The following is an 18,590-nucleotide window of genomic DNA, read 5'->3' on the forward strand; positions in this document are numbered from 1 at the left end:
AAGTTTCTGAGTGGTTAAAAAAGTTCGGATAAGCAAACTCTGTTGCTGTCAAAGATAACCCCCTCCCTTTTTCCTTTTTTTTTTCGCTACCCCCCCTCCTTTTTTTTTTTTTTTTTATTTTTAAGGCCGTTGATGTGGTAATTAAGAATTTGGTGGAAGCCCCATCAGGTCACCTCGTTTCTCAGATCAGAGCCCCATCAGAAATTCTTTCAAGTGTCCTTCTGCGTCGCAGAAGATGACAACAGCAAATCAATAAGTGCTTGAAATGAAAGGGGTTGCTGGCTAGCCCCCGAGGCTACAGATTTTCTCACCGCCGGCCTTTTTTTTTTTTTACTCGCTCTTTTTGTCCTTTTTTTTTTTTTTTTTCTTTTTTTCCCCCTGAACTTCTCGCATTCCTTTGCACTGCTTCTCCTAGGAAGAACTACCTTTTTATCCCCAGTCTCATGACGAAGGTAAGTGCCTGTTAGCATCTCCACGGCAGGACGGGCCCCGCCGGCTCCGGCTGCACTTCTCCGCTCCCGGCAGCCGGTCTCTGCCGGGAAGGTGGGAAGATGCCGAGGGCATCCCACCCGCCCGGCGCGGGGCGAACCGGGAGGCGTTTGCGCTTCCTCTTCTTTTTTTTTCCTCCTTAAAAAATAATAATAATAAGATTAATAGAAGAGGGGTAAGGGATCTAAGCAAAGGGAAATAAATAGGGTGTCACAGCGTGGAGCTGAGGTTACTCTTTTAGCAGAGGCTGCTCCGCTCCGGTTCGCGCCGTCATCCTTAGCCCTCGTTCAACAATCTTCCCAACGACCGACGTCCTCGGGACGTTTTAATTAGGTTATTCATTAGCGAGTCAATACAGGCATTTATATATCCTTTTAGCTCAAGTGGTTAAGCGCTAATTTCGAAACGATTATAAAACACTGGAATACGCGAGGCACAGTGATTTTAATTTATATGCAAATCAACGGCTCCATTTGAACTGCTGCAATTTTTAACAATTATTGTATTGTAGCACAAGGGCGAACCGCCGGTATGTACAATTTTGAAACCAGATCTGGCCGGGAAGAAAATATTCGAGCAGCCCAACAAATCGATAATGTTTGAGTGTGTTAAACACAGACAGCCATAGGTATTTACATACCCGCTCCCTGTCAGAAAGGGGGGTGGGAGGAGAGGCTCGGGGGGGAGACGGGAGGGATCGCTTGCGAGGGCTGAGATCATAATCCGGGAACGAAGACTGTAAATGGCCGTGAATTTGCCCCATCGCCCACTTCGGAGGATCGCTCCCTCTTCCGCCGGTCCCGCAGCGCCGGCGGCCGGTGCGAGAGGCCGAGGGATGCTCGGAACACTGCTCTGCCCTCGGTCACGGCTAGACACGCTTCGCCTTTTCCTTGTTGTCGTTCTTGGTTTTTTTGTTCTTTTTTTTTTTTTTTTTTTTTTTTACCTTCACCCGTCCCCAGGAAAAAACCCTCCCCGGCTGGCAGTGGGGAAGCGGCCCCGGTCGCTCCTTCGGTCCCGGCCCGGGCTCAGACGCGAGGTCACCTCGGGAGCAGCGCCGGCTGCCTGCCAACGGATACTCGCGACAGGCGCTCACCAACACAGCGTTTTCCCCCCGTCGCGACGAGGAATATGACCCCGGCCCGCTTTCCAAGCAGTCGGGAAAGCCGGGAGGGGGGCGGGCGGGAGGGCTCCTCCCGTCCTCTTCGGGCCGCCGCTCCGCGTCTCAGCCCGCCGGGAAAAGGCTCCCCAGGCTCCTCGGGGTTTTTTAAACTGTTCTCGCTGCGCTGGCGGGAGTGGGGGAGCCAGGCTATAAATACAGCCGCCTCGGCCTTTGCCTGCCCTGAAATCTGTTATTACATTTATTGCTTTGACGGACGGGGGGGGGGGGGGGGGAGAAGGAAAAAAAAAAAAAAAAAAATCCGCGTATTAAGTCGGCTCCATAGTTTCCAGACTCCCTGGAACCCCTCTTCCACGGCAGCATGTCTAATGTATTCCCTGGTGATTCTGGGCATTAATTAGTTGTTTAATAGGAGTATGACTAAAAATGTAAAAGAAGGATTAGGAGCGTGAAACGTATGTCCAGCTCCTTCCACACACTCGAGAGGGAATGAAAATCACCCTTTATCTTATGTTTCTCCAGGAGCCGTTTGCATTTCCCACCAGCTGCTCACTTCAGCCGCTCCGGCTCCGGGGCGGCCAAAGCCCGCTGTCCCCCGGCTCGGCGGGAGCGGAGCAGCAGCGGGGCGCGGAGGAGAAGGGCGCGGAGCCGCCGCGGCCGTGCTGCTGAGGCGGGGGCCTCTCCTTCCCTGTCCGAAACGCAGTGGGACTGGGGAGTGCGGGGAAGATGCGCCCCGGGGAAACACAGGTGCGAGGCAGGAGACTCCGCTCCTTCTCGGGATGCGCGGGGAAAGCGGATTCCACCCGGTAGAGCGCTCCCGGGGACAGAAACACAGGTAGCCGAGAGCACACCTAATCCATTTATTTCTCCCTGGAAAAATAAAGAAAAACTTTAAAATTCCGCACGATTTCGTTCCTTGCCAGAGGAAGCGACCCTCTCCGCTACGGCGAAGGGCTTTTCCGCGCTCGCCGGGAAGCGGCGGTGCCGCCGAGCGCGGCTGGGCTTCCCCCGGCGCCGCCGGGAAAACGAGCCCGTTGGAAACTCGGCCGCCTCCGAGGGCTCTCTTCCCTTCTCCGGCAATAATCGCCTAGCCCCCTGCCCACGCCTAGAAATAACTAAAATTCACTCCAGGCTGAAATAATTTAAGAAAAGCTACGGACAGGTCAGGTGCAGCCTCCGAGTTAAGAAAGCGCCCGTTGTGTTTTAGCGTGGTCCTTCTGCAAACAAAGCCACGGAAACGCTGCGAGGAAAAAAAAAAAAAAAAAGAAAAAAAGAAAAAAAAAGAAGAAAGAAAAAGGAAAAAAAGAAAAAAAAAAGCAATCGCTTCACTTTGGTCTAAATAGAGATATCCGACTCCGTTGTTTTCTTAAACAAGGAAAACATCACAAAATCGAAAATAAGTTCCCCCCTGGCTCCACCTCGGTGTCGTCTGGGGGAAAAGGAGAGTGAGAGCCTGCCGTGGTGTTTTCTCGCTATCGTCCGTCCACGAGGCAGGGCAAGTAACGGAGGGGAGCGGCAAGATTTCGGCTCCCCCGGCTCTGCGCTAGCGATATGGGCACGAACAAGGACCTCTGGGATTTAAGGAAAAAAACAAAACAAAACAAAACAAAAAAAAACACAAACAAATTGAAAAAGTGGAAAAAAAAAGTTACCAAAAAGTGGGTTAAAAAAGAAAAACGAGACCTCTCGCAATGGGTTGGCGATCCCTCTTCACACCTGGTGCAAGGATAGCCGCCGGCCCGGCCCGGCCCTGGAAAGTTTGGCCACAGTTACTTGTGCCCCCCTGCCCAGCCGGGCTGGGCCAGGCCGGGATGGGCGGGCCCTGCGCGGGCGCGGAGGGGCCGCGGCCGTCCCCGCTCACCTCGGTTTTCCTCTGGCTACCTAGCCCGTCGCCTCCGCCGCCTCCGCCGCCTTTTGTCCGTCCGTCCGTCTGTCTGTCCTTCCGCCTGCCCCCTCCGCGCCCGTGCCCGTGCCCGCGCAGCGCCGCTGAGCCCCCTGCCCCGGCCCGGCCGGGCCCTGCCCCGCGGCGGCGACAAGGCGCGTTCAGCGGAGCCGGTGTGACGTCAGGGCACGGGGAGGCGGGCGGGGCGGGGCGGGGGCGCGCGAGGGCCGGGGAAGGAGGGAGCCAGCGGCGGCTCCGCGGCCCCGCAGCCAGCGCAGGAGCCCGGCGCGGCCCCGCCGCCCCCGGCAGCACCGGTACCAGCAGTGTCAGCAGCGGGGCGGACAGCGCAGCGGCCCCGGTGAGTGGGAGGCGCGGAGGCGGGTGGGTGTCGGCGGGACGGGCGCGGGGCTACGGCCCCAGCTCTCTGCACCCCGGGACAGGCGGCGGGGCCGCGGGCCGAACCTGCGAGTGTCCTCCCAGGCAACTGTGGCCCCGTTCCGCGGCGAAGGGAGCCCGCGCCTTTTCGCCGCCGTACCGGCTGCCTGGCCTCCCTCGGCGGGGCGGGCGCAGGAGAACTGGCCCCGCGGAACGGCCGCACAGGCAGCGCCTTCCCGCCGCGGAGCCGCGCAGCCGGGCGTGGGGGCGGCCGCGGAGCCGGGAAATCGAGAGGATCAGGAGGCTCTGCGGGTTCGGCGGCCGGGACCCCCCGAGGGGGGCTGCGGGCACGGAGGAGTGGTAGGCCCCGCTCGGAGCCCTGCGTTCGTTTGGGAGCCACTGACAGCGGCCGCCGGCCCCTAGCAAAAACTCTCCCGCCGAAATCACCGACCTCGCTGTTCGGAGTGTTGCTGAGATGTTTGCCAGGGGACTCTGTCTTTTGGACGGCTAGGGGTTTTGTTTTGTTTTTTTTTTCCCGCCCCGAAAAAATAGCTATAGATATCCATAAGGGAAAAAATAATAAAAATAAATCCAGTGTGACACCGCTTTTTCGTCCGCGCCGCGCAGTTGTCACAGCCGAAGTGTTCCGAGCCGGTCGCTGCTGCGCGGAGCGGGCCCCGCCGGCCGCGGGGAAAGGGACCGCCCGCACTGCCGGGGCGGCTGCTGGGGCTGGGGTGTTTCATTGCGAGCGGAGAAGTGCTCGGAGAATGGAAAAAAGTGAGTGGAGCGGCTTTAAACCCAGCCACCAGGCGGTAGGAAAAGGCTCCTCACTCCCCTCGGCCCGGCGCTGCGGTGCGGTTCGCAACAAAAACGAAAAGAGGATGCGGAGAGGAGAAAGGGAAAGGACCGGTGCAGGCCACCGAGGGCGGAGAAGGAAGAATAAACCCGTCTGGGAAAAAGCACTTTTCTCCGAGGAGACCGGGGGCTCGGGAGAAACTTCCCCTCGGCTGCCGTGCGTGTGCATGGCGCGGGGGGGTGTGTGTGTGTGTGTGTGTCTGTACTCGCGAGATAAATCAGCCGTCGGGGGAGGGCAGCTGGATTTGTCACGCAGGGCTGATCTTGATGGAGACCTATCCCTCTTGAAGGACCATCGGCGAAGAATTAAGCTTCTCCTCATCACCTTCCTCATTAATTTAGGCGCGGCTTGTGCTCTAGGCCTGGCTGCCGAGGGGAGCAGAGTTTTTCTCCTTCGGCCTTGAATAAACGGGAGGAGTGCCGATAAGCGCACCTCCCCGTTTCCCCTCTCTTTTTCCTCTCTTTTTTAATTTTTCTTTTTTTTTTTTTTTTTTTTTTTTCCCTGCCTTTTCCCCCTCCGGCTCCGTCCTGCCTGCCCGGCGGAGAGCGGCGGGGCCCGGCGCGGCGGGCGCTGCTTATCTCAAACGTGCTTCGGCTCCCGGCCGCCGCGTTTCTGAGCACCGGCTCAGAGCACTCGGCCGGTTCAGACATTAAAAAAGAGGTGAAGAAGAAGAAGAAAAGATTACCGAAATGATGGTGACATGCAAATTTTCCCCGAAATTATCATAAGTAAACATTTGAAGCCTGGACTAATAAAATCCCATCTGTGTTACTTCATATCGAGTTAGTAGAGAGCTGTGATAATGAATTTTGTAATATCTCACAAACAGACATCTCAATCAGGCACTAATCCTGTGATTTTACTGCCCGGCCTCTCGGGCCGGGGGGACGTGGAGGCGCAGGCGGGAAGCGAGGTCTCGGTGGCCGCGCATCTCCCGCCACGCATGTGGCCCAGCTATACTGGTACCCGCGACCCCCCCTGGGACAGGGGTCTCAGCCTGGCCGAGAGGTTCGGGGACCCTCCTCCAGCTCCCCAAATAACGAGGGAATGGAGGGAGGCCGAGCGATCCTAAGGGCGGGAAAACCCCCACGGGTGGGAGCCGAGATTGAGGCGAGGAGAGGGGGCACCGTGCGGGCATCGTTGGGTAGAAGTGGGGATCCCGCCAGCATCGTTGCGGGGCGGCTGGGTTTCTTGGAATTTATTTTTCCCTCCACAAATACTTGTTTTAAATCTCCGGCGCCTTCTTCTTTTGCAGATAACGGGGGATGGAGCCCAACTGCCGCAAGCTTGTCTCCGCCTGCGTTCAGCTAGGTAAGAGAGACCGCCTCTCGCTGCCGTGCGGAGCGCTGCGCGGGTGCGGAGCCGGGCGGGGCAGCCGGTGCGTAGCAGCGGGCGCTGACCGCCTCTCCCCTGTCCCGTCGCTCCCCTCGCCGTTCCCCCGTCCCCAGGGCCCGCCGCCGCCCGGTGTCTGCTCTCCAAGGAGGCGGGTATCAAAAAGGGGGAGCTGTGCCGGGGTGCAGCCTCTCCCTCCGCGCCCCTTCGCGGGCCGCGCTGCCGGGGGCGGAGTGGGGGGGGGGGGCGCAGCTCCTCGCCGGGCCGGCCTGCGCGGCGCCAGGGCGCCCCCTGCTGTCCGTAGGCGGCGCAGCGCGGCGCGGCGCTGAGCCCGCGCGCCGCTTGCGCCCGAAGATGCGCGGCCGCGGGGAAAAAGGGGGGGGGAGGGGTGCAAAGCGCCAGCCAGGCCCTCCTCGAAATCACCGCTGTCAGTGCGCCTTTCAGATACCCTCAGGGTCGCTCTCGTGTGTATTTATTTTTATTTTCTGGGTTTTTTTTTAATACTCTCGCCCGTAAACGAGGCACCGGTCCTCACACCCCGCGCCGAGGCGGTACCCTCGGAGCTCCTCCCGCACCCTGCGGGCCTCCTTTTCCCCTGCCCGCTTCAGGGGGTCTGGTAGGCGAGCCCGAGGGCTGGTAAGGAAAAACAGCAACGCAAATATATTACGAAGGAGAAAACAGGCGCTCTGCGTTTCGAGAGGCTGTTTAATCCAAGACAAACGTAATTGTGTTTAAGTAAAATACATTAACCTGAATTAATAATACAGGAAACTATAGCGAATTAATAATGCACGTATTGCTGGCCTGGTGGTTAAACACTTCCTTGCGGGAGCGAGGCGTTAACCCTGCTCGGCTGAGCAGCTCGCTCCTTCTCAAACAGCATCCAGTGGCTTCGGCAGGAGCCACCTCCCCTTTTCCCGAGTCCGTCCTCCCCCGGAGATTCCAGGAAGGATTTGCTGGCTAGACCCCCAGAAGAAGAAACGCTGAAGCTCCAGGGAGGTTAGCGAGCGAAATCCGGGGGTCACGCCAAGCGCGGCGGTATTATGAGTCGATAATGTCTAATCCCGGAAACATACGTGATATTAAATTGTGCGCAAATAGGCTTTAGCAGAGGTCTGGCACTTTTTCCCTCGTCCCATAATGAGTGTTAAATAACGTGGAAAGGAAGGGTGACATCGCTTTATATATGGTTTGCGAATAAAAAAAAGGCCTTTTTCACCCCCCTCTGCCTTTTCCTCCCACCGGACAGGTGGCCTTCATCAGAACCCCCAGCGCGACCTAATGGGAAAGTGGGGACCTTTCTGATATAATAAATTTATGATCCCTTCCACGCTGGCTTCATTGGACTGAGTATTTATAAAAGTAATATCCACATATGCTCCCTGACACGGTAACTTTCTACTTCCTCTGCGAGAAACAAATGGTTATTTTCTTAACCATCAATTAGGAACCCGGATTATTGTAGTACACGCAAAATTTCCTGCCTCGTTACCGTATCAGCCGCTTTGCTTTTTACCCGTCGGGCTGCAGGGGAAATTGCTATCTAAACACCTTTAATGCCATTAATTAAAGTATAAGTCCGAGCCGGAGAAGCAACGTGAGGGTTTGCCCGACCGTTAAAACCTTCCCATGCACGGGGAAGGGAAGTGTGGAACAACCGCGGGTGCGGATACATCCCTGCAGATGTGGGGGACATATCCCTGCAGATGTGAGGGTATACCCCTGCCGATGTGGGGCTGATCCCGTAAGCTTGTGGGCTCTGCGCGACCAGTGATGGCAAAGTCCTGAGACGCCCCGAGCTGCAGCAAATTGTAGTGTCACGGGTGTTTTTCTCGTGATTCGGGCGAGTTTTGTTGGATCTTGGCTTTGATTTGCTTTTCGTCGTGCCGTGTTCAGTGACTTTCGTTCTTGCCTGACCGGAAGGACTTCATGCTTTATGGGATTTACTTCGCCGAAAGTCCAGTCCTCGGTGGGGGGGGGTCGGGGAGGAGGGAGGGAGGGAGGGAGTGCGGGGGTGCGGGGAGGAGGTGGCGAAGACGAGCAAGGCTTGTTTGGGGACCCCCCCACCCCGTCAGAGTTCAGTTTCGGAAATCAGGAGAGCGGTCAGGTAATTTTGCGGGTTAGGCACCATCGGTAATCAGCAGCATCGGTAATAATTATAAACAAACAAACAAACAAAAACCCGCAACAAACCTAAAAGCGAATGTTCGGTCAAATCGATGCTCTTGTGAAAGGAGGAAACGAAATTCAAGTAGGAAACACTCCAAAACGAGACGGGCGCGCTGCGTTCCCGCGTGGAGAGAGGGATGTTCAGGAGAAACGGGTTCCTGGCCCCGCCGGGGAAAGGGAAACGGGAATATATGAAAGTGTCGTTGCAGCCCGGCGGGTGTCGCGTTCACCCAGGGAGAAGGGAAAATTGCTGCTGGGTGACCAGTCCCACGAAATTTGGAAAACTCCAGCACACGCTTTGGCAACCCCTCAGCACACGTAAATGGTTGCTAGTGGGTTCATTCGAATAATTTTTGTGCAGGGCGGGAGATTCTTAAACTATTTGTGTGTGTGTGTGTACACGTGTGTGTGTGTGTATATATATATATATGTAAAAGCCTATACGATCTATTAGTTCTATGAATTCTGCTTAAGGAATCCTGTCCTGTAATCGATAATCTGGGTATTGCTGAAACAGCAGCCTCCAACATAAAACGTTGAAATTACATTCCGCCTGATATCATCGTTCAGCATCTCAAATTTGTTTTTCAACTGTTTTGAAAAAAAATAATTATTCCCTAGCTTAATATCTCTTTTTCAAAAAAAAAAAAACAACCCTACCACCACCACCAACAGGAACAAAAAAACCAAACCAAACAAACAAAAAAACCCCACAACAACAACAACAAAAAACACACAAAAAACCCAGCCCTGATTCAGTTGGAGGGACGGCAGCGTCCTCGGTGCCTTTTTTGAGCCCTGCGACGCGGCGGGCGGGCAGCCTCCCCGCCCCGCGGGAGGAAGCGGGCGCGGGTGGAGGGGAGCGGGCCAAGGCGGAGCCGGAGCGGCACCCTCCCCGGTACATAAGGTGGCCAAATTTGTCCTCGCAGTTGTGACCCGAGCGGTGGAGCCGGGCTCTCCACTTGGCCGGGGAGGAGCGCGCGCCGCCAGTGCGCTGCCTCTGCGCGGAACCTGCGCGCCCCTTCCCGCAGCCCCCGCCAAGCGCAAATTAAAAGATATCTAAATATATCTATTGCGCTTCGGATATGTAATTCCCCCCCCCCCGCCACCCCCCGGCCGTCTGAGAATAATATATGCAGCGGGTGTTAGCCTCACTCCAGGGAAAACTAAATGTATAACGAAAGCTTATTCGTGAGTAGGAATATACTAATGGAACAACCTGGTGTCTTCTTAATCCTATGTAAAAAGCTCTGTAGTCTTCCTAATATTGACTGAATGGGTAATTAATGGCTCTTCATCGAGGAGAATACCCAGTAATCCGAGATAGGCGAAAGACAACAAGCCGAAGGTAAAAGACAACAGGAGGAGCTGGAGATTTATCCGTTTAGGAGAGTATTACGCCTAGAAACAACGATCCTGTAAGGAGATAAAGGAAAAGTGGGAAAATAAATGCCCGCAGTAGGTTTGGCCGCCCACCTCCCCCACCCTGGCACCCCCAGCCGAGCCGCCCCGCTACCGGCCCGCCCGCGTCCCGCACCGGCGATCGCGGCAGCGGAAGGTCGAAAAACACTTGGGGAAGGAAAAAAAACCAAAAATAAAAAAAAAGAAGGAAAAAATAAATTAAAAGAACGGAAAAAAATTTACAAAATCAAAAAGGCAATGAAGAAGGTGGAGCGGGGCAGGAAGCAGCCCCAAATCTCCATTTTTCGCAGACGGCGGATGCCCTCCAGGCGGCCGGGGCGCATCCCCCTCCAGTCCCGCAGCGCCGGCGGAAAGGGGAAGGGAGAGATTCCCCCAAAATGGGGGGTTTTGGGGTGGCAGCCCCCCGCAGCAGGCGCGGACAGTCGGTACGCCGGTTACCCGGCCGGGGCGGCTTCGCGACCGTAACCCGAATCCGAAAGGGGATGGGAGCTTCCAGCAGGAAAAAAAAAGGGGGGGGGGGAGAATTAAAAAACACTTCTGACATTTTAATTGAAACCTTTACCGCTAATATATTGCTTGGGTGGCTACAATTAAGTTGTTTTTCGGTTGGCTGACAGCTTTTAAAATATTATTTCACTCGGGAAATAAAAGCTTCATTTCAGATTATAGGTGGGTATTTTTGGATTTACGTGATTTATGGTCACCATGACGACTAATGCTTCGTGGTAGCTCCCCTCCTGCCCGGGATGGGAGAGTTTTAATTAAAGGCATGTAAGGAAATGCCGGCACCCTCTCCCTCTCTACTGCAGGGCCCGGGCCAGTGCTGTGCCCCTCTCTTCTGGGGACGCGGTGACTGCCGGAGGGTCTGTCCCGCGTGGGGCTGGGGGATGCGGGACTGGCGCTTTTTGGGGGAGGCGTGGGAGGGCGGCGCGCTGGCCGGGCCCTGCCCCTCCTCTCCCCCTTCTCTAGGGGGAGCGGGCCGGGACCCGCCCGCCCCTGCCGAGCATCCCGGGACGGAGGGGGCCGCGGCGGGGCGGGCACCGGCGCTGTACCCTAGGGGAGCCTAAAGCGCGTAAAAAGCGCTCTGCGCCGCGCAGGCGGGAGCAGCTTTTCGGTTTGGGTCGCGGCGGAAGAAGCCAGCGTTTCCTCAAACTAATGATAAATAAATGAATGAATGAAAAAAAAAAAAAAAAAGGAAAAGCGGTAAAAGTGTTCATCTGTGAGTGGGCTGCATTGCCCTGTTGAAAAAAAAAAAAGATAATAATAACGGGGGAGGTCACCGTAACCCCTCTTCCTGCTGCTCCCCCTCCCCGGGGCTTTGCAGCCTGGGTACAGCCCCGGCGTGGGGACTGCAGAAGGGCAGGGTCCCCTCCCGGTCCCCTTGCAGCGAGTGCGAGGCCGGGAAAGGCTGGGACGGGGCGGGAGGGTGGGGGAGCATTTCTGGGTGCAGGACCACGGAGGTAGCGAGAGGTTAAGAAGAAAAAGGGACATATGATTGGTAAACAAATTGTGCGGAATGGAGCTGGATTCATGTTGACTTAGTTATAGGTCATCTGCTGCCGGTGCAAAGGGAGGAAATATTTACTTTACACATATACTTTATGATCTTGGGGGAATTAGAGGAAATTCAATAAGAAAACGGCTAGAATCATTTTAAACCCCCCATTTAAAAGACTTAAGCAAATTAGAGTCTTATCAGATTAAAATCCACTACAAATGTAAGAGCATTGTCTCCATCGAAACGCTGTGGGGTCTGAGGAAAGAGATTCTTTGCCAAATCTCAGGGATAAAAACACGTCATTTAAGTACCAGATAATGAGCAGAATGTAAATTAATTTAACCTTCTTTACTAACAGGCTGGGAAAGTACTATGTATAATTTAGCGATAAGTAAGATTGCGGGGGATGGTACGCACCTCGAACGAGCATCAGCGACTTAAGAAGGACCCTTACGGGGGAGGCCCGGAGGGGAAGCAACAGGATAGGGAAAAGTTTGGGCGCTGGGATGTGGGTGTGGAGGGCCACATCGAGGGGAAGCTTTCGGTGACTTTCTGATGCCCGTGACAGTGTAGAGGGATTGAAGACAGAGGCGCAAACTGGCGTTTTCCGTGCCTGGACTCCCTCTTACTCCCCATCTCTAACAAGGTCACAGCTCCCCGGGGGCGGGAGGCGGCTCTCCCCGCGAGCAGGGCTCGGGGATGGGCTCCCCTGCCCCGAGAGGTCCTGGCCGACACGGGAGGGCAACTTGCCCCCGCGTTAGGGCCGCTGGAAGCAGCCCCGCTCCTCCTTCCTCCTGCGGGACTCGGGCCCGCAGCAGCCTCGCCCCCTCGCCGTAAGGTGCCCGGGAGCAAGGGCTCAAATCTTGCCCCCACCCAAACCTGGGGGGGGGGGCTGTGTGTGAGAGATTTGCGTGCCGGCGCCCGGCTCGCTGCGGGGCTTGGCCAAACTCTGCGAAGGGCTTTCGTGGGCGCGGGTTGCGGGGGCCCCTCCCGGGAAGCGGGACGGTCCCCGAGGGGGTGGGGGGGACCGATCCCTGCGGGTAATTGGGAGAATGAGATGGAAAACTGGGGTGGAGCAGCCTCCCTGGGGGCTGGCTGTTGGGAATCCGGCTGCAATGAAGGGACGGGAATGGCAGTGCCGGCGAGAGGATTTTTTCCCCCGTTTTCTCCGCCTTGGGTGTGGGCAGCCGGCGAGCGCGGGGCTTATGAGTGCTGAGGGGCTGGGGTCGATACGCTCTTCCATGCTCCTTCCAGTGGGATGTGAAGCTTTCCGTGGCCGTGCCGCAGAGGTGCGGGTACTGTACCCGTTCGTGTTTAGCTGTCGTGGTGGTGGCTGTTCCTGCTACCATCGCTGTTACCGGTCAGAGATCCGCCGTCTAAGCGGCCGCACACCCACCTCGTGTGTTTGCCGCCCCCTCCACAACGAGGGAATCGGGGCTACGCCTTCCTCGCTGTCTTCTTCGAGCTTTCCGCTGCTCATTCCCGCGCGTCCGCGAGTGCGGAAGGCAGCGCGGAGCGGTCCGGGAGCCCCGACGGGGCGCCCCGTGGGCCAGGCTCTCCGGGCGTGGGTACCACCCCCCAGGGGAAGCTGGCGGAAAACGCGAGGGGTTTGGTTTTTTGGTTGTGGTTTGGGGGAAGGGGGAAGGGGGGAGCGGGGCGGGGCGCGGGGCGGGGCGCAGGGGGCGGAGGGGCGGTGCGGGGGCGGTGCGGGGCGGGGGCGGGTGACGCGGCGGCGCGGGGAAGGCCGCCGGCGGTTTAAGATGTCAGGCCAAGAGGGAAGCGGGCTGAGCTGAAGCGGTGCGGGGACGGCCGCGGCGCGGCGCGGGTCCATGCGCGGGCAGCGGAGCGGAGCGCACCGCCCTGCCGTCCCCCGCCGCCCCCGCCCCGCGGAGCCCCGCGGCCGGCCGGGGGCCGCTGGCCCGGGAGCAGCCCTGTCGCCGTGACGGCTCCTGCAGGACGGGATTCGCCCGCCCGCCTATCGCCACCGCCTCGTCCCTCCCGGGCGGCGGGGGCTGTTGGGCTCGCCGTGCCGCCCGGGCGCTAGCCCAGCGCCGCGCGCCCCGTCGAGACTCCTCGCCCGGCAGCCCTGACCCCTCTGGAGCCGCCGGGCTGCTCCGCGCCCGCGGAGGGGGCTGCTCCGCGCCGACCCGGCCCTGCTACACGTACCGACACCTACAGACACACGCACACCTTCTCCTGTCGACCCCCCAGGCGCGCACGTAGACTTTGGCGTTCTTTTGCCGATGAACTGCATGAAGGACCCGCTAAGCCTGGAGCGCCTGGGAGCGGGGAATAAGCTGTGTTCCTCCTCACCTTCCTCCTCCTCTTCATCATCATCATCATCTTGCCACCAGCAGCAGCAGCAGCAGCAGCCCGCGCTGGCCATGGCAACGGCGCTGGCGGCGGGGCAGGCGCGCTCCTCGCTGGAGCCCGCCAAGCACCGGCTGGAGGTGCACACCATCTCCGACACCTCCAGCCCCGAGGCCGCAGGTAAGAAGGGGCGAGCGGCACCGACCCCCGGCCCAGCCCTGACCGCTGGCCCCGGCAGCCCCGCCGCAGAGCCCCCCCACCCACCGCCCCGGGAGCGGCCCGCACCCAAGCCGAGACCCCTTTTATGGCTTTTTTGGGGGTTTTTTTTGTGTGGTTTTTTTTGTTTGTTTTTTTGGGTTTTGTTTTGTTTTGTTTTGGGGTTTTTTGTTGGGTTTTTTTTTTTTTTTTCCGCGTGCAGTGTCTGTGTGCCGGCGTGGGAAAGATGATGACATGTGTAAGGATGGGCTTAGTTACGGGCGAGTTACGCGGGTAGAGATAGGCAAAAATCACGGATACAAATAGGCGAATAGTATGGATACAGATCGGCGAATAACATGGGTGTAGACAAACGAATAGGGGTACTGATGGGCGAACAGCACGGATATAGACGGACGAATAGTGCGGGTATAGACAGGCGAACGACGCGAGTGCGGGCAGAGGAAGGGTCCGGAGCGAGCAGCGCGGGTTACGCGTGCACAGACGGGCGGACCGTCCGGATGCAAAACGGAGAAAATCTTCCGCGCAGCGACCGGCGAAAACCTCGCACGCAGCCGGGTGGAGGGCCGGCCCCGTCGCTCCCGCGGCGGGTTAATCATTACCCACCCCTCAACCCCCCCCCAACCCCAAGCCGCAGTCGGGGCCGAGGACGAGCCCTGCCCCAACCACCGGAGGGGAGGCTTCGGAGGCTGAGGCGCCTTCGTTTTCCGCCTTGTTGTTGTGGTTTTTTTTGTTGCTTCCTCCCCTTACAGAGAAAGAGAAGAGCCAGCAGAGCAAAACCGAGGATGCGGGTCCCGAGGACCCCTCCAAGAAGAAGCGGCAGCGGCGGCAGCGGACTCACTTCACCAGCCAGCAGCTGCAGGAGCTGGAGGCCACCTTCCAGCGGAACCGCTACCCGGACATGTCCACCCGCGAGGAAATCGCCGTCTGGACCAACCTCACCGAGGCCAGGGTTAGGGTAAGTCCCGGCACGACACTCCGGCTCCCCGCAGCGGGGGTCGGGGAGGCGGGGGTGGGGGGGTAAGTAAAGGAGAGGAGGGCCGAGATGTTCGCAGCTGCTTTCGATTTCGGTTTGTCCGCCAGCTTCAGAGCCCTCGCGCAAAAGGAGGGCAGAGCGGGACGTTTCTGTCAAAGCGAGACAGATTGGGATCTCTCTCTCTCTCCCCCCCTCTCCGGAATATGGTTTGCTGCACGTTTCACCCTCCCCGTGCAATGCGTCCTGCTCCTTTTGATCGTAACGCGGATGAGCAGAGAAAGCCACTCGGAACAGGCTGCAACCTGCGCTGCCTCTAATGAGAAAAAGATGTCAAATACACAAGGGGTTTTGCTTCACTCCGAGGCACTCCCGACGTGCCTTTCCTTGCATTTTCCTCTTTTCTTTTGGTTTCACAATTCAACGAGCGTCTCTCTCCGCCCTTTCCCCCCTCCCCTCCGAGATTTATGGGACCATCACGGTGCTGCAGAGATACCGAGGCCGGATCCTGCTGGCCTGCAAACGCTGCGCTTGGGCGGAGGGGAGGGAAACACACACACACACACACAAAAAGCCCCCCGAAACGGGCCGAACCCCCAGATTTTCGGAATTCCCACATAAACCTCTCCCCGCCGTCGCTTAAGGAAAGCGAGGCAGAAAGAACCGGGGGCTGGGGAAGGGCCGCCGGAGCGCGGAGCGGTGGCGGCGCGGGGCTTTTGCCGGGTTTTTTTGGTGTCGGGGGCCGCGGTGCCGCCAGATGGGACCCGTCCGACGGCCCCTGCCCGACTTGGCCCGGGAGGGGCTCCTGCAAACCCGCCGGGGCGGCTCCAATACACACAGCCAGGCTGTGGCCGGCGGCTGCCCGGCGGGTCAGGCACCCAGATGTGGATTGGGAAAGGGCACGTTTCCCCCATTGTCTGCGGGAAGGGTGCCTCAGATCTCACTTAGCACGTTGTTAATGGGGAAAATTTTTTTCTTCTTTGATTTTTTTTTTTTCATCTAAAGAGCAGTCGAACGAGTTTATTTAGAAAGTGATTTTCGGCTCTGGAAGCTTCCGCGCGGGAGGAACTTGTAGCTTTAACAAACTGGAGCAAGGATTTATTAGTTGCTGGCTTCTCCCTCTTTCCCCGTAATAGGAAACATCGCTTTAAAATTCCGCAGGTTTCCAGCCGTTTCGCCCTCACTTTTGCACTTTTGTGTTTCCCCTGGACGGCTCCAGTGCGGAATAAGCCAAGGAAGGAGGGGGTAAAAAAGAGAGAGAAATTACAGGGAAAAAGGAAGAAAAAAAAAAAGGGCGGGGGGCGGGATGGCTCTCCCACGGATCTGCCTTGCTAAACCCCGCGGCCCCAGGGGATGCTCGGCGGCCCCGGCAGCAGATCGCTGCCCTGGAGCAGCGCGGGGCTTCGTGGAGGAGGAGGCGAACCTATAGATGTGTGTGCATATGTACATGCACATTTTTACACGTATATATATATACAGGGACCCGCTGGGCTGTTGTCCCTGACTAACTCGAGTCTCGCATCTCCTCCCCTGCCCGCCCCTCCCTCCCCACCTTTTCCAAAGGTTTGGTTCAAGAACCGCAGAGCCAAGTGGAGAAAGAGAGAGAGGAACCAGCAAGCCGAGCTTTGCAAAAACGGCTTCGGTCCGCAGTTTAACGGCCTCATGCAGCCCTACGACGACATGTACCCCGGCTACTCGTACAACAACTGGGCGGCCAAGGGCCTGACCTCCGCCTCCCTCTCCACAAAAAGCTTTCCTTTCTTCAACTCCATGAATGTCAACCCTCTGTCTTCTCAGAGCATGTTCTCCCCTCCAAACTCCATCTCCTCCATGAGTATGTCTTCAAGCATGGTACCCTCTGCAGTCACCGGGGTCCCCGGCTCCAGCCTCAACAGCCTGAATAACTTGAACAACCTGAGCAACCCCTCCCTGAATTCTGCCGTGCCGACGCCTGCCTGTCCTTACGCTCCTCCGACGCCTCCGTACGTTTATAGGGACACATGTAACTCGAGCTTGGCGAGTCTGAGACTTAAAGCCAAGCAGCACTCCAGTTTTGGCTATGCCAGCGTGCAGAACCCTGCTTCCAACCTGAGCGCTTGCCAGTACGCGGTGGACAGACCCGTGTGAGGCACCCCAGTAGGAAACACTGCATGGGAATCCCACCCCGTTTCCTGCAAAGACTGAGAATTACACTAGGAAGTAATGGGCACTGTAGAGAAAGAGAAAGGAGGAAAATCAGAGAGAGGGAGAGGGAGAGGAAAAGAGAGAGAGGAGGAAAAAAAAAAAAAAGAGGAAACCACTGAAATAAGATAGTTCCTTTGTTTTCAAAGGACCCCCTACAGATTCTGAGATCTTTCATTCACTAAGAGTATTTCAACAGTTACAAGGACATATATATATATATATATATGGACAAATGTTTGACTGGATATGATATGACATTTTAATGTTACTATAAGCTTGTTATTTTTTAAGTTTAGCATTGTTAACATAAAAATGACTGAAAGGATGTATATATATCGAAATGTCAAATTAATTTTATAAAAGCAGTTGTTAGTAATATCACAACAGTGTTTTTAAAGGTTAGGCTTTAAAATAAAGCATGTTACAGAGAAGCGATTAGGACTTTTTCGCTTGTGAGCAAGGGAATGTATATACTAAATGCGACACTGTATGTTTCTAACATATAATTATTAAAAAAAAAACCATTGTGTGAATATCAGTTTTAGAATAGTACCTCTGGTGGATGCAACGATGTTTCTGATATTGCAACGTAAAACATGCCCTGTGCATAACATTTCGTACAATATTATTGTTTTACTTTTCAGCAAACATGAAAAAAAAAATGTGTTTTATTTCATGGGAGTAAAATATACAGCATACAGTTTTGTCTGGATTTTTATTTAATGAGCCAAGCTGCACAGCAGCAACTGGTTTGCAGTGATTGACTGATCACTGACACTGGATCTCGTTCTCTGGAAACACAGGGCAGTACTTTTCATTGCAAAACAAATAAGTGCCGGCGGTTTACACTGTTAAAAAAAGGGAAAAAAAATCCCTCACACTAAAGTTGCATGCTAGAGAAACGTGGGGCTTGCACACGCTGCCTTGGGTGCAGCAGGATCCTTATATTCCCCCGCGCAGCCCCGAGAAAATGGATTATTTGACTTCGTTGGCCTCGAGAATTCCCAGCCGCACAGTTGCTGTATCTCGAGCATAAATTTCTCCCGCTGTGAAGGAAGCTTTTATTACATTAAAGAGAGGGTGGGGGAAAAAAAAAAAAGAAAAGCCAGTTTGCAAACAAACCGCTCCTGTTTAAAACAATCTGTCCCCTTCGCCGCCCCCTGTGCTCACCTTCTCCCTTCAGCGGGGAGATCCTTCATGTAATATTGCATTTCTATTTCCAAATCCCCCTTCCAGACGTGAGGAGAAACAAAGAGCAGCCCAAATAACCGCAACCCCGCGGAGCGCGGGGAGGGGTGAGAGGTTGCCCCCGAGTTTCCTGCGGCTCCGTGCTGCAACACGTCGTTGAAGGGAAAGGTCGTGCTCTCCCGTGTTTTGTTTTAAGTAATACCGAGCCGTTCTTTCTCAACCTGCTTGTTCGTGAAATTATACAGGATTATAACTTTGGCCATCGCCGGGCGATTGAAACAAATCAAGATGAATTGCTGCTCAGCCCTCCCATCGCCTCACGCCCCGGGCGGGCAAGGAGGGGCTGGGGGCTGTGGGAGGGGGCTGAGGCGGCAGGAACCGGAGGGAAGATTGAGATAGGAAGAAACTCCGCGGGCGCGTTAGGCGGAGAGGTGCGCAGGGGACGGCAGGGAGGACATTCACAGCGGCCGGGGGGGAGGGGGTTGCGCGGCCTTTGCGCTTTCCTTGCGCGCTTTTGTCAGGCTGGGAAGAGCCGCTGGGGAAGCCGAGGAGGAGGAGGTGTCCCAAGGGGAAAAAAAA

General features: G+C 56.4%; 1 protein-coding gene and 1 long non-coding RNA gene across 3 annotated transcripts; one reads left to right on the forward strand and one right to left on the reverse strand.

Moving 5' to 3' along the window:
- Window positions 1–2,452: 2,452 nt before the first annotated feature.
- On the reverse strand, window positions 2,453–3,643 carry LOC147600859 (uncharacterized). Its single transcript, XR_015258518.1, has 3 exons — window positions 3,468–3,643; window positions 3,290–3,356; window positions 2,453–3,177 (listed from the first exon to the last, which is right to left on the reverse strand). It is a non-coding gene; the product is annotated as an uncharacterized LOC147600859 (long non-coding RNA).
- A 71-nt stretch (window positions 3,644–3,714) lies between these two features.
- On the forward strand, window positions 3,715–17,526 carry PITX2 (paired like homeodomain 2). 2 transcript variants are annotated; one of them, XM_086747581.1, is made up of 5 exons: window positions 3,715–3,846; window positions 5,975–6,030; window positions 13,352–13,630; window positions 14,419–14,624; window positions 16,203–17,526. In XM_086747581.1, the coding sequence occupies exons 2-5, from the start codon at window positions 5,985–5,987 to the stop codon at window positions 16,764–16,766; spliced, it is 1,095 nt and encodes a 364-aa protein (XP_086603707.1). In that variant the 5' UTR covers window positions 3,715–3,846; window positions 5,975–5,984; the 3' UTR covers window positions 16,767–17,526. The 2 variants fall into 2 exon arrangements, with proteins under 2 accessions (XP_086603707.1, XP_086603708.1); XM_086747582.1 differs by lacking the exon at window positions 13,352–13,630.
- The last annotated feature ends 1,064 nt before the right edge of the window (window positions 17,527–18,590 follow it).

Source organism: Chlamydotis macqueenii, chromosome 4 (assembly GCF_036417535.1).
Source record: "Chlamydotis macqueenii isolate bChlMac1 chromosome 4, bChlMac1.mat, whole genome shotgun sequence".
In the NCBI taxonomy this organism is placed as follows: Eukaryota; Metazoa; Chordata; class Aves; order Otidiformes; family Otididae; genus Chlamydotis; species Chlamydotis macqueenii.

Coding starts and splice junctions, on each gene's coding strand:
- PITX2 (XM_086747581.1), top strand. CDS start 5,985: ATGGAGCCCAACTGCCGCAAGCTTGTCTCCGCCTGCGTTCAGCTAG. Junction 13,631..14,418: donor CTCCAGCCCCGAGGCCGCAG/GTAAGAAGGGGC, acceptor CTCCCCTTACAG/AGAAAGAGAAGAGCCAGCAG. Junction 14,625..16,202: donor TCACCGAGGCCAGGGTTAGG/GTAAGTCCCGGC, acceptor CCTTTTCCAAAG/GTTTGGTTCAAGAACCGCAG.